The sequence below is a fragment of the Lycium barbarum genome, chromosome 8 (assembly GCF_019175385.1).
Source record: "Lycium barbarum isolate Lr01 chromosome 8, ASM1917538v2, whole genome shotgun sequence".
Lineage (NCBI taxonomy): Eukaryota > Viridiplantae > Streptophyta > Magnoliopsida > Solanales > Solanaceae > Lycium > Lycium barbarum.
This window is the reverse complement of record NC_083344.1, coordinates 124857522-124872582: the sequence shown is the minus strand read 5'-3', so window position 1 is coordinate 124872582 and position 15061 is coordinate 124857522. Positions and strand designations below refer to the sequence as shown.

General features: G+C 34.7%; 1 protein-coding gene across 1 annotated transcript; it reads right to left on the bottom strand.

Moving 5' to 3' along the window:
- Positions 1–12685: 12685 nt before the first annotated feature.
- LOC132607152 (large ribosomal subunit protein eL24) lies at positions 12686–14771 on the bottom strand. The gene is made up of 5 exons (XM_060320992.1): positions 14678–14771; positions 13807–13882; positions 13595–13696; positions 13239–13387; positions 12686–13059 (listed from the first exon to the last, which is right to left on the bottom strand). The coding sequence occupies exons 1-5, from the start codon at positions 14686–14688 to the stop codon at positions 12909–12911; spliced, it is 489 nt and encodes a 162-aa protein (XP_060176975.1). The 5' UTR covers positions 14689–14771; the 3' UTR covers positions 12686–12908.
- Between the last annotated feature and the right edge of the window lie 290 nt (positions 14772–15061).

Here is a 15061-nt window from a genome sequence, read left to right as displayed (position 1 = left end):
TATTTCATAAAAGATGACGGAAACTCATGTTAAAGTGTATTTATTTTGGGGTGGTGAAGTTGTGTATGAAGCTGGTTCGGTTAGATACAACCGTGGTCCTGAAATAGGGCAAAGGTTTCCAATTTCCCTAAAATATGATCGTCTGCAACGCGTCTTAAGGAGTAAAATTTTTGTAAATGATCCTGAACTATCGGTGGTTATAACCGGACGATGTCCAAGTTCATTTACAGCCGATGGTTCACCAATTTATGGTGAGATGCCAATTACGGACGATGAATCTTTATCGTCATTTCTTCGTTGTCCTGAGATTTTTAAAAATCACATATGCATAGCGGCGCTTGACATGTATGCTACAGTTCAACGCTCTACCCAGGTCGAAGTACCGACCGACAATGAGTTCGATTTTGGAGGTACTACCTATCTCCCAAGTTTGAATATTGGTTTTTCAAGGGGTGTAGTTCAACAACAAACAATTGTAGGATTTGGTAGTCAGTCAAATGATACAACTAATTATGGTACACAGTATGATGGTATGGCTTCAACGCATGATCATAACTTTGATTGGAGTGGACAGAATCGTGAGACGGGAGGACCAAATAATGCTACTACGCAGTTGCATAATTTGAATTGTAATGTACGACACCCTTCACATCCTGGTCCAAGTGAATTGGACAGTGATAGGTAAATATAATCATATTTTATTCACTTTATTCATGGATTGTATAATTGTATTTGACTCGTAAATTCTATGAACTTTTCTTATTTATAGGCATAACGATTTTGAAGATAACCCCACGTTGACTCAACTCACACAAATTGTGAGCAATAACGATTTAGCTAATGATATAATAAATGAGTCGGATAGCGATAGTCCATTAGATCATGACGGGACGGACGATGATCAGTCGTCTGCTGACGGTGACGATTCTGATGAAGATGTTGCGGCCCCCAGTAATGTTAGTGATAGTTATCATTCAAATGTGATCCCATATTTGGATAATACAGAAGAAGTAGAACCGGAAGATTTTGCATACATGAGAGATAACGGGTCTATTCGGGCTGCACTTTGGAATTCTAGTAATCCTAAAGTTATCAAATCAGGTTAGTTTCGTGCGACTAATTTTTGTAATAATATATTATTTTTGAATTTTGTGATTTTAATTGGTGTAATTAGGAGTTGATATTTTTTCTTGGACATGCAAATAGGTATGTTATTTCACAGCAAGAAGCAAATGAAAGGTGCAGTGAGGCTCTATAATATAGCTCACAAAAAAGAATATAAAACAGATCAAGCCAAAGGTACATTTTGGAAGGTTATTTGCAAGCGGCATGAGGAAGGTTGTAGTTGGATGATCCGTTTTTCGTTGATCGGAAGTGGTATGTGGAAAGCAGGAAAAATGATTGAGCCACATAATTGTGATACGGGTGATTATAAAGAGGATCATTTCAATTTGAATAGCAATATGATTGCTACTTCGTTGATACCATATGTTATGATCAATGCACAAATCAGTATTAAGTTTGTTCAGGAAACTATAAAAGGCATCCATCACTATACTCCTAGTTATACAAAAGCGCAAAAAGGGCGTAAGAAAGCTTTTGAGATGGTGTATGGTGATTTCGAAGGTTCTTTTAGGGCATTGCCTCGATACATGGCTGCCCTAGAACATTTCAATCCGGGCACTATTGTTGAGTGGACACACGAGTCAACTACAATGCAAGGCGAACACATCTTCAAGTATATTTTCTGGGCCTTTAAACCAAGTATCGATGGATTCAAAAGTTGCAGGCCGGTCATCTCAATAGATGGCACCCATGTCTATGGTAAGTATGAGATGAAATTGTTGATTGTTGTTGGCATTGATGCAAACGGAAATATTTTTCCACTTGCATATGCTATAGTAGCACGTGAGAGCTATGAGTCATGGACTTGGTTTCTCAGTTTATTATGGAGACATGTTGTTTGTTATAGAAAAGGCATTGGACTAATTTCTGACCGTCACCAAGGGATCTTGCAATGTGTAATGACACACATGAATGGTTACAGCCACCCACCACACATCATAGATTTTGTGTTCGACATTTAAAAAGCAACTTTAACAAAAAGTTTCTTAACTCTGATCTTGAGAAGCTAATGTGGTTGGCTGCTACAGAGCACCAGAAGAAGAAATACCAAATGAGGATGCAACAAATCAAAACTTTGTCACCTGCAGCGCATATGTGGTTAAGCGAGCTTCCGAAGGAAAAATGGACATTGTATAAGGACGGTGGTTATAGGTGGGGGGCTATGACGACAAATGTCTCTGAGTCTTACAACGGTTTATTGAAGAAAGCCCGTGGATTTCCTGTTACTGCCATGGTTCGCTTGACCTTTAAAAATCTTGTTGATCATTTTGTTAAAAAAAGCGCCCTTGCTGCTCTGCTAATGATAAATAAGAAGACTTGGCCGCCCAGTGTTGATAAAAAGTTCCATGAATATTGGGATAGGGCCGCTATGCACACTGATATGATGAACTATAACATTGTGACTGGGGTCTTCGAGATTCTGACATTTGCACACGAAGGTAAGGGTGAAAATGTCCATAAAGTCTCTGACAATGGAAAAAAATGTTCGTGTGGGAAATGGAAAAACTACCACATGCCATGTTCCCATGCAATTAAATTCTGTCGGATCCGTAAAATTCAGCCTAAGGACTATGTTAGCAAGTACTACAGTTGTAGGTATTACAAGCAAACATACAGTGGAAAGTTTTCTCCCTTGGGTGATGAGGCATATTGGCCTGCAAGTCCCTTCTGTTTAATTGCAAACACTACATACGAGCGAACTTTTAGAGCCCAGAGAACAACTAGAAGGAGGAATGAAATGGATATTGCTCCTGCTCGCATGGCTAGGAGGTGTGGAACTTGCAGGCAAACCGGTCATAACAAAAATCGTTGCCCCAATCGTACTCAGTAATTGTTGTTGCTTGTTTACTGTTAAGTTTTTTCATGAGTTCTATGTTATTGTTATTTTATGTAATCTTTGTTATCTTATGTAATCTTCAATAATATGTTGTCGTCCTTCGATAATATGTTGTCGTCCTTACTTTAAAATATAAACGGTTCGTATTGTAGAGTTTAATTTTGTCTTTAATTTAACAGTTATTGTTGGATAGAACTTACACAACACTTTATTGAATGAACTTAAAATTACATTATAATTGAAAATTAAAAACTATAACACGTAGTTGGTCAAAGGAAGTTCGTTAGGCATGTCATCATTCGATTTGTAAAGTTCGTGTGCTAAAACACTTGCTCTTTCATGTTCTGTTAGCGTTCGATTTGTTGCTGCAGCTTGTTCTTCAGCGAGCTTGAGGATATAGTACCTACAACGTCTCACCAACATCCTATTATTCTCCTTTCGAATTTGTTTCACAGCTATCTCATATTCTACCATATCCCTGCGTTCAATCCACACAGAGAATCGACGTGGCTTGGGTGCCCCCAGTTGCTCAAGCTCATTCATGAGCATATTTGACTCATGGTACCTATGCTCCCATTCACGGCGTAATCCGCAGTAGTACTCACATGGATCTGATTTTTTCAGCATCCGAAAATCATCCTCTCGTTCGTCAACCATGTGCGGGTTGTACATGTCCATCTCAAAATCATATGGATCCCATGTTCCCCAGTCGCTGTTGGGTGACTCTGAACTGGAGCTATAATTTCTGTTTTCCGGGAATGCCCAAGCAAAAGGTGAGGAAGAGCTTCCAGGAGTGTTCTCATTTTTGTTCGACATTTTTTGGATAGTAAATGGATTTTTAAGTCTCAGTCGAAGATTTTGGATAATTTACGAAATGCAAAATAAAAAAAAATGGCTCTTGCTTGTAAACGCTCACCTGAAGATAACAATGACCGGTTAGAGTTATTTATAATGTAAATTTTGTTGCATTTCGTTGCATATGCACCGAAAATGTAAAATAAAAAATTGTCAGAAGCTTGTCAATAGCTTTTAATTTTATTTTTTTTACTTGGAAATTATTTCTTTCTTTTTACATGGACAAGTCAAATCCAATTTTTTTTAAGAATCTTGTCAAAAGCATTGTTGCAGTTATCTTTTTCCAAGCTTTTATATTTCGTTACATACTTTGCGAAATGCAAATCTAAATAATTAGACAAGTTAGAAGCTAAAAAGGAAGCTATTTAGTAGGTTTCAATTCATTTTAAGAATCTTGGCAGAAGCATTGTACACTTATTTAATTTTCTCCAAGCATTGCATTTGTTCAGAAGAAGCTAAAAAGGAAGCTAGTTAGTAGCTTTCAATTCATTTTAACAATCTTGGCAGAAGCATTGTTGTTATATTTAATTTTCTCTAAGCATTATTGCATCCGTTCAGAAGAAGCTAAAAAGGAAGCTATTTAGTAGGTTTCAATTCATTTTAAGAATCTTGGCAGAAGCATTGTACACTTTAACAATTTTCTCCAAGCATTATTGCATCCTTCAGAAGAAGCTAAAAAGAAAGCTATTTAGTAGGTTTATTGTACACTTTAAGAATTATCTCCAAGCATTATTGCATCCTTCAGAAGAAGCTAAAAAGGAAGCTATTTAGTAGGTTTATTGTACACTTTAAGAATTATGTCCAAACATTATTGCATCCTTCAGAAGAAGCTAAAAAGGAAGCTATTTAGTAGGTTTATTGTACACTCTAAGAATTATGTCTAAGCATTATTGCATCCTTCAGAAGAAGCTAAAAAGGAAGTTATTTAGTAGGTTTATTGTACACATTAAGAATTATTGTTGTTATATATCTTTTATATTTCGTTGCATACTTTGCGAAATGCAGGGACAATTTTTCTAGCATGGGCAAGTCAAATCCCAATTTTTTTTACACGGATTCCTTGGTCTTGACAGTTGAAAGAGCTAACATTTTCTTACAATTGCATTCATCCAATTTATAAATAATCGGACTACCTCCATTCTCCATTCTCTCTTCTCCATTTTCCGTTCTTCCTCTACCTCCATTCTTTCTCTTCTTCCGTTCTTGATTCTTTTCTTCTTCTTCTACTAATCCTATCACAAGGATTTCTCAACTTTTGCTCCATAATCTTCTTCAAATTGAGGTAATTTATTAATTTTATAAGTTTTTACATATATGTTTTCATTTAGTCATTATAAATTAGTTCACATTTATTGTTTTGATTTATTTATATGTTATACTTAGTGTACTAGACTATAATAAAGAAAACAAAAGTTACAAGTTTAATTAATCAATAGTTGGTAATTTCAGTCGTTGCTTCAATTAAAAAAAGCTTTTAAAAAATGTTAGTAGAGTTTATTGGTTAACGAACTACAATTAAAATACTTAAAAAATCGTTGAAGCTACTGATTAAAAAGGTATAAATTTATATTATAAAATGTTCTTTTAGTTAGTCATTTTCACAGAACAACAGTTAAAAAAAAGATGAAAAAATTGTGAGGAAAGTAAGATTGTTAAATATAACATAAAGATATTTGTATCATTTGTTGGGTCATTTTCTATGTTCAAATTGTGAGTAGTCGTTGGAGATTATTTTCTGTTGATAAGCATGAAGAATTTTTAATTTTCAAATTAAAAGTATAAGATCAAGAAACTGTGAGGAAGTTGGAGTTTTTTTTGAAGCTAATAGACAAAAATAGCATGTCCTTTTTTTTTAATACCAAAATGGGTATTTCGTTGGATAACTAACGAAATACTATTCCGATCCGTTAAAAAAAAATATTTTCCTTGCATCCCCTCTCCAGTCATATGCTTTGTTTTAAATAGAAAAGAAGTAGTTATATGTAAGATGAATACTATTATGGCAATTAATTATGAGCTTAACCAAAAGTTTAATTACATTTCGTTCACCACATAGGGAACTGCAATTATTTTTTGACAGTTGTACTCTTATTAAAAAAAAAAATCTTTTCTCACGTGATAATATATCTTATAGATTGACCTCTATTGACTTTCCTATTGAATATATAGTAAACAATTCTGTAATGTGTTGTCCATTATTCTAATAGCAGTGGCTTGGTGTTGCAATGTTATAGATATGGATCGCCCCAAAGTCACTGTACATCCAGGTCCAGAAAACTATGATTTATTAATACTCCAGCATGAGCATCGATCCCAGGCTGTGTGGGATGGAACATTGACTGGAAAGAACACGTGTTTAACTATACGTCGTGCGGATCATGAATTCTGGAATCACGTGAGGCAATACCCTTTACATAATCGCATCCTTAATTACTTTGAGAGGTGTGGATTTGGGGGAGTTTTAGCAGTAGGTAATGTGCAGTATGATGAAGGAATCATCACTGCACTTATTGAGAGATGGTGTTCAGAGACGCATACATTTCATATGCGGACTGGCGAATGTACTATCACACTGCAGGATGTCGAGGTGTTATATGGCATTCCCGTGGATGGCCACCCATTGGTGCAGAGAAATGTTAAAGATATAACTAAATCAAGGTGGCGAGAATTGATGTACGGCCTTACTGGTTGGTTGCCCGGAGAAGAAGCAATTATAGGTAATAGCATGTTGGTAATAACACAATTACCTAATCATTTGGAAACCTTGATTGCCAATAATGATATTATTGATGAACACACTGATGAGGCTGAGGTACAAAAGAGGGCCAGGTTGTACCTGCTTTGGTTGATTGGTGGCAATATATTCCCTGATAATAGTGGTTCAAAGCTTAGTTTACACTTTTTGCTTGACATAGTAGACCTTGATGCAATAGGCGGGAAAGCTTGGGGAGCAGCAGCATTATCATACTTGTACAGTTATTTATGCCGTGCTTCGATGGCCAATAGCCGTGATGTTTGTGGATTTATTGCTTTGTTACAGGTACGTGAATTTCAATACTATATTGCTCTACTTCAGTAGAAATAAGAGATGAAGCAACATTCTTATAACCACCATTACCCAAATTTTGAAAAATGAAATTAGGAATCGAAAGTCGAGCTTTATTATAAACACTAAATGTACCACTATATATAATGCAATCTGGATTATTAATATTTGTGTATAATTCTAAATGTCAACTAACCATATTTCCTTGAGTTGTCACGCTAACAATTTTAAAGTATTGCTTGATACACATTTAAATAGTCAACTTCTCTGCTATCTTTTAAATAATATTTTAGATTTCCTAGTGTTATAATTTGTATAATAAATCATTAAAAATTATAATATTGTCGAATAGCTTGCACAACAATATTAGCGCATTATCGGAACCCAACCATAACAACACAATTTTCATGTGTATTTTCGGGTTATTTTATTTAATTCAAAAAATATTTATATAGTTAAATTTACTTATACAGGTTTGAGCTTGGGAGCGAATAATCCCGATGCAGCCATTACTTCGTCCCCCAAGAGTAAACGAACGAGATATTGTATTTGTGCAGAAGTGGACTCGTCGTGGAGTTCGTGAAAGCGAGGCACGAGCTGTGCTACTAGTTTGTAGGGATGTTTTAGACAACCTAACTGATGATCAGGTATTTTTCCTTTTAAATTTTTTTGATAAGAAATGTGAAAAATATAACAACAATAGAGTTTTTATAGATTTGTTCATTTTTTGCTTAATCGTACTATGATAATGGGTTAATTTTATTTTAATTTGTTATAGCTAATTTGCTACAACTTGCTACTTGTTGTGATATTTTTTAGATCCCATTTATTCTTTTAGCATAATTAGTATTTTGTCTAGGTTTGTTTTAATGGCTAGAAGGTTACTAAAGTATTTTATTTTGTTTTTATTTCCATCAAAATTCATTATGGAATTTTCAAGTTAGCCTGTTCTTGTTATGCTTTGGAACTGAATAAAAAAGAAAGTACTCCTAGCAAGGATTTGGTCATGATACGCTTTCTACTATTGAGTATTTTTTATTCTTCATTTGCATGGTTTGGAAATGATGAAATTTTGTGTATTTAGAAGGAAGGAAATTGCTTGAATGTTCTAATCTTTACTTAACTGAAAATGCATAATGGGTGTTTGTTGTAATGAGAAAATTTATAATTTGTAGTATAAATTATAAATGACTGTATAATATTTTTGCTATCGTAGTTTGTGTGGGAGCCTTATACACAGGCCATCAATGAAGGACTTCCGGAGTAGTGCCGACGTGGTCAAGACATTTGGATGGTGCAGTTGCCACTCATTTGTGGGATCTACCGAGAGTAGCACATGGCGGGTCGGGTCAACAGACAATTTGGTAAGGAGTTGTTTGTTCCGGGACCAATCCCCCCACATGCACCATTTCATTTTTCACTAGACAAGCGATTTAAGATAAGTCAGGAGATGTGGCAAAAATTTGAGGAAGCTGAATATTTGTGGGAACGCCGTCGGGAACTAATAGTTGAAGCTCCATATACTACTGTAGCTCCCGAACCGGATTCTGAATATTTTAAATGGTACCGGAGGTACTCCCGCACCTTGATAGGAAATCCAGAACGTACCGTGGATAGAGGATACTAATACCTCGCAGGGAGGCATGAAGCACTGGTACGTAACTTTTGGTGCATGTCAAGTTAAATAGACAGTTAATGATGTACTATATAGTTTTCTAACATTTGAGTAGAAACAAAATTACTGGTAGTACTAATTTATATATCTTGAAAAATAGTCTAAGAATTTGACTTACTACACTCATCCAATGCCAGTATTCAGGCAAATTTACCATGAAAATCTTAACCTAGGTGCTTCGATTTTTATACTTTATCTCTTTTGTTATTTAGCAAAAAGACTGTATAATAATAAATTGACCATGATTATGAAAGTAATTTAATTATATTTTCTAACTAAATCATCATATAAAGGATTTGGAACCGATTTACATGCAAATACATGTGTATCATATGTATTAAATATTATAGTAATAGTAATAACTATATCGTATATGATACACATTAATTTCTTTTTGTCAATCAGTGGCTTTCTTACGTCACTGTTTGTTATATATTTTTTTGTAGGCTCGTGGAATTCATGGAGTTAGACATTTGGCTTACAGTGTTCAAGAAAGTCCGTTAGAGTGGCCTTCAGATTCTCAGGGTATGAATGCATTGATGCAAAGGTTTATTAACATGTCAACTAAGTCTCTAAATGCTGCTGCAATGGGGACGAGGTTGACATTTGATCCCGATTATATACCACTAGCAGTTTATGAGGCACCGCCTAAGTTACCAACTGGTTGTCGGGATCGTGCAAATGTACGTCGTGCTGGTAACCCACGGGGTCGAGGTCAGGTGGCGCATCAGCTTATTGATGACGATCAAGTTGACGATCTAGAGCCACACCCAGACCCGGCTCATGCATTCTGTTGTAATGTCGGCCCATCTATGACTGCTTTCTCTTATCCACCTACGCATTTACCCACCCCACATCACCCATCCAGTCCACATGACCCACATACGAATTTATCTAGCCCATATTATCCGTCGATGGAATTTTCCGACCCATCTAATATGGTCACTCCACAAGGTTTCACCCCATTTAGACCTTCCTCACAACCTTGGAGCCAACAGGCTTTGGACAACCTCCTTTTCCAAGTTCCTCAGACTAGTACCTCATCTCGACCTCCAGCTAATTTTCCCTGTGATGGAAGGAGGCTCAGTTTTAATGATGCATATGCACCTACGCCAGATGTTCAGGACTTAGAGGCACAGGTTCGTTTTGAATTTAAATTTTTATATATATAATTTAAGTGTCGCATTAAAAAGTAACTTTTATTTATGTATGATATTTATAGGGTGCGGAAGGGATGCATGAGGGGGTTCCTCCGCGCAGATCTCGTAGGGATCGCCGGCCAACACAATGTGGCACTGGTGGGAGGAAAAGATGCACACGTAGGGATGCATGAGGAGCTTTAACAACTTATTTTGAAAATTTATTGTGTATCTATGACTATATATGACTTATTATAGCGACATACATTCCGTCAATATGAATTATGGTGTATTTCTGACTAATTAGACTTCTATATGAATTATTTTTTTAATAAATACGAAAATTGCATGTGGGGTTTAGACCTTTCTGCACCATGTATTTTTGTATAAATAGTCTTCCATAGTACCTTATTCATCTCACCACGCTAAAACAAACTCTTTCAAAATGTCATTGTGGAATCCATTCTTCTGGCAACGCGGCCCAATGACATATCACCCAGGTGACATTTTTGAGTCAATGGGTTTTGGAACGTGAATTTGAGTACTCGCTTAATCTGAGCGAGCGCTACAATAGACAATACATTAGCAAAATGAGGAGAGAATGGAACTATCGCCTGGATGAAGCTCATAAGAACTGAATGTTGCATTGAACCGCATTCGCGAAGAAAATAATAGGATGCGTTTGCGATGGTTGCGTTTGGAGGGACACAGATTGAGGTTAATAGTTACCCCTGATTGGAACTCAGACTGCGAAATGTCTGATGAAGATGATTTTCCATAAGCATTTTCTATTGTTATGTTGGCTAGTTAAGTATTGTATTTGTACCTTTTCAGTTTTCAATGTTATTTCAATTTGTATTTTATGCGAAATGCTATCGTATTCATCTTCATCTTCCTCTCCATCTCATCCGTCTTCATTATCGAGTGAGCGATTTCCTCTCCTTTATGTTTTTTTTTTTAAACCATCCACTGAAAAAAGGTTTTTTAGACATTAATGAAGTTAGTTCGATTGAGATATAGATAATCGAATACGATGAATATTGGTTGAAAGTTTATATTTTTTTGGTTGAAATAGTCCGATTATTTATAAATTGGATGAATGCAATTGTAAGAAAATGTTAGCTCTTTCAACAGCCAAGACCAAGGAATCCGTGTAAAAAAAAATTGGGATTTGACTTCTCCATGCTAAAAACATTATCTCTGCATTTCGCAAAGTATGCAACGAAATATAAAATATATATAACAACAATGATTCTTAAAGTATGCAACAATGGAAAAGATAAGTGTAGCTTCTGCCAAGATTCTAAATGAATTGAAAGCTACTAACTAGCTTCCTTTTTAGCTTCCTCTTAACATATGCAATAATGCTTGGACAAAATTAAATAAGTGTACAATGCTTCTGCCAAGATTCTAAATGAATTGAAAGCTACTAACTAGCTTCCTTTTTAGCTTCCTCTTAACGTATGCAATAATGGTTGGACAAAATTAAATAAGTGTACAATGCTTCTGCCAAGATTCTAAAGGGGGGGGGGGGGGGGGGGGGGTTTCGTTATATACCTGCAAAATGTAACAAAACATTTCGTTGGTATATAAAAGAAAAAAAATTATTTTCCTATTTCATTTTTATATAAATGAAATACGAAAAAAAATATATATATTCATCATATTTCATTGTTATATGAATGAAATATATATATATATATATATATATATGCATTCCTATTTCTTCCTATTTCGTTTTTTTATTCACGAAATACAAAAAAAAAAAAAAAAAAAAAACCTATTTCGTTCATTAGATTACGAAATGCAAAAAAAAAAAAAAAAAAAAACAAATTAGTTTCCTTCATTAATACACGAAATACAAAAAAAAAATTAAAAAAAAAACTATTTCATTCATTAATACACGAAATGCAAAAAAAAAATATATATATATATATATATATATATTTTCCAATTTCCTTTTTATATGAACGAAATAAAAAAAAATTATCCTATTTCGTTTTTTAATACACGAAATGCAAAAAAAAAATTATAATTTCTTATTTTTTTTTTATTCAAGAAATAAAAAAAAAAAAAAAACCCCCCCATTTCGTTGACTATTTCACGAAATGCTAAAAACAATTAAGTTAATTAATATTCACGAAATTAAAAATAAAAAAATAAAAAAAAAAGGCTATTTCATGAATTGGGCAACGAAATGCAAAAACAAAACAAAAAAAACAGTTTCGTTCTTTAATTTCAAGAATTGCAAAAAAAAAAAAAAGGCTATTTCGTTAATCATGCAACGAAATGCCAAAAAAAAAAAAAAACTATTTCGTGATTTGTGTCACGAAATGCAAAAAAAAAAATACAAATTGCTTTCTTTTTTATTCAGGAAATAAAAAAAATAAAAAAAAAGGCATTTCGTGAATTGATACACGAAATGCAAAGAAAAAGAAATAATAAATCAATTTCTTCATTTAATTCACGAAATTAAAAAAAAAAAAACACCTATTTCGTGGATTGTATCACGAACTGCCCATTTTGATCTATAAAAAAAAAAAGCATACCATTTTTGTCCAATGTATGCAAAAAAACCCATTTCGGCTCCGAGCTCAATTAATTCCCACCCACAGAAGTACAAGTTAACTCCATCCACCAAGAGCTTAGGCAAATGAAAAAGACGTTATCTATCATCTTTATTAACTCTGGTACCGATAATTTTCACCAAACTCTTTCATGACTTTGATCTCATTCCATTGATGCCCAAGTCAGTCTTACGGGCAACATAAATAAATACAGTATCCAACATAGACTAATACATTAAGGGGATGAAAAAAGGTAATGGACATACACCACGAGTACCATATACATGTCACGCCACAAGATTATGAACAGCGCTTCTATTTGGACACACACCCACTTTAGTGCCAGTTTCATGCCGGTTCATTTTTCTGCTAAAATTAGGGCAGATACTTGAATTGCCCAACAAAAAAAAAACACAAAATAACTATCTGTCAAAGCACACATTTGAAACAAAACAAAATACGGAAATATATTGTTAAAGAGTGAGAAAACTGCATTTAACTGAGTCTATCAACAAATCAAATAGCAAAATTTAAATGCAAAACCATTTGTTTCGAGAAATTGCTGACTGCGGTTTTGACTACAATACTACTGATAAACGATGCCGCTTACAGTGCCTTTGGAAAAAACTCAACTCTGACTTACTAGTACAAAACAAACTATTGCTTAACGTTTTCCACCGCCGCCGCCAAGCTTAGGACCTTTCGATGCAGCTCCCTTCGAGATCTTCCCTCCAGCTTTTTGTGACTTGGCCTGTACCTCTGCTTTCTTGGCCTTCTTCTCATCCTTTGTCTTCTTGATCCGTTCCTTGATTTCACTGCAATGAAAAAGATTAAAAATGAAGACCAATTCACTTCCATCAAATAAAGAAAATCATATTGTTATTCATTGTTTTACAACTATTTATTTTTCTCCATGGTATACCAGCCACATTGGTGGTAGGTGTTTTGCATGTCTTATCTGACAAAACAATGATGCAGGAAATGTAGAACTAACCGGAGAGCAGCCTCCCTAGCAGCATCTCTAACTTCTGGTCTTTCAGTTCTCTTCTTCTGGATAACCTCCAAGGTTGCACCCACAATGGACCTGGAGTAAGGCTTCTTTGTTGCACGTCGTCTCTTCCTGGCGGCTTCTTGTGCAATATCCTAATGTTATCATATAAAAAGGCCAAATTTAACTAGGGATGAAAATATACAGGCAGTTATACAAAGAGAAACTTTCCATGGTACAAGCTAGCTAATTATGTATCTCAAGGCAGGATTCAACTTTGCAATCATTTTTCAGATGTTAAAGCATAATAAAGCTTGAATAAGTTCAAACGTATTTGGTATTGAAGCTTTATTGAGACTAACCTTCTTGTGTTGCTTCCTATACATAGCTGTCCAAGTAAGTTTGGATGGCTTCAGCTTGTTGTGGAAGTAGTGTTTGCATTTTGAGTTAACAAATAGGAACACCTAAAATACGACAAAATAAAAGTGACAATTGATAAGAAAGCGTGATATTAACTCTTTCCACTAAGTCACAATCACGAGAAAGAAGAATGCAAATTCTCTCCGAAAATTACCTGAGAATCTGAACGAATAAATCTGATGCCCCTCCCAGGATATATCTTGGCACCACTAAATCGACAGAGCTCCGTCCTGAACTCAGAATAAGAATAAAACGATGGATTTAATCACTTACACTTTACTTTTGTGTTACCATGAGCAAAATCCAAACTAAAGGAACCGAGTAGAAGCTAAGTAAGTTGATGCAACATAAAAACTAATCCCTCCTTCCCAATTTATGTGACACTCTTTCCTTCTTAGTGAATCCCGAAAAGAATGACATTTTTCTATATTTAGCAACTTAATTTTAAGCTTCCCATTTTAGTTACGAAGTTCCGAAAGTCTTCTTTTTATTTCTTAAACTCCATGTCCAATAATAATTCACTGCTCAGGAGCAGGGACCATACATAGGTGGACTGTTTGAAAATTTTCAATAAACCAAGTCTGCAAATTTTTTTATTTTTTTTTGAGTTTCTGCAAAACTTCAAACCTTGTTTGTTTGACTTGTGCTAAAAACAGTTAGGTTTTTCTATGATTTTGAATACCAGCTTTTCAAATCTCTCAAAAAACTCAAAACTTAGCTTTTCAAAAATGTTGTTCTGAAAGCAACACTCAACCCCCATCAAATGCTAATATGAAACAGATATTGAGAATTTTTCATTTAAAAAATGAAATTCCACTGCAGATTCACATTTCATTATGCAATACAACTATATCAAGCAAAAAAAACATATCAACAAACTAAGAATTTATCTATAACTGGTACTCAGATTAGCAAACGAACAAAATGGACTGAAAACAGGTACTAATATTTAAATCAATGAAAAATTGAAAAGCTCATAGATACTAATAATGTATCATAAAGTGATAATCAGAATATTTACTTACTTGAGAACCATTGTTGATGCAGCTGCGAGCGAGCTCTTTTTAGCGTATGTCCCAAAAATGGAGGAAAAAACCCTAGTTAACAAACCATTATATTCCAATTTGCCGAAATATTTGGGCCCAAAAGAAACAGCAAATCTATTGTAAGCCCAATAAGTGGAATGACTTCCTTATGGGTCTCATGGTCTTTAATTTTTGTCCCTCGAATTTGTAGTATTTAATTTTTGTCCTTCAGTACTTTTCCCGCGGCATAAGTTTATATTTCGTTCCTACAAGTCATGCCCGACACGGCAAAACTTTAAAGGCTGAAATCACGTATTGGGTCAATCTTTAAAACCATATAACAAAATGAAGGCGTTAGGTAGGGTGGGCTAGCCCATGGGCTTA

What these genes read in the sequence shown, in the direction of transcription:
- LOC132607152 (XM_060320992.1), bottom strand. An exon ending in ATAGGAAGCAACACAAGAAG is followed by an intron (nt 13,388 to 13,594) that starts GTTAGTCTCAAT and finishes TGATAACATTAG; the next exon opens with GATATTGCACAAGAAGCCGC. An exon ending in GCTAGGGAGGCTGCTCTCCG is followed by an intron (nt 13,060 to 13,238) that starts GTTAGTTCTACA and finishes TTTTCATTGCAG; the next exon opens with TGAAATCAAGGAACGGATCA.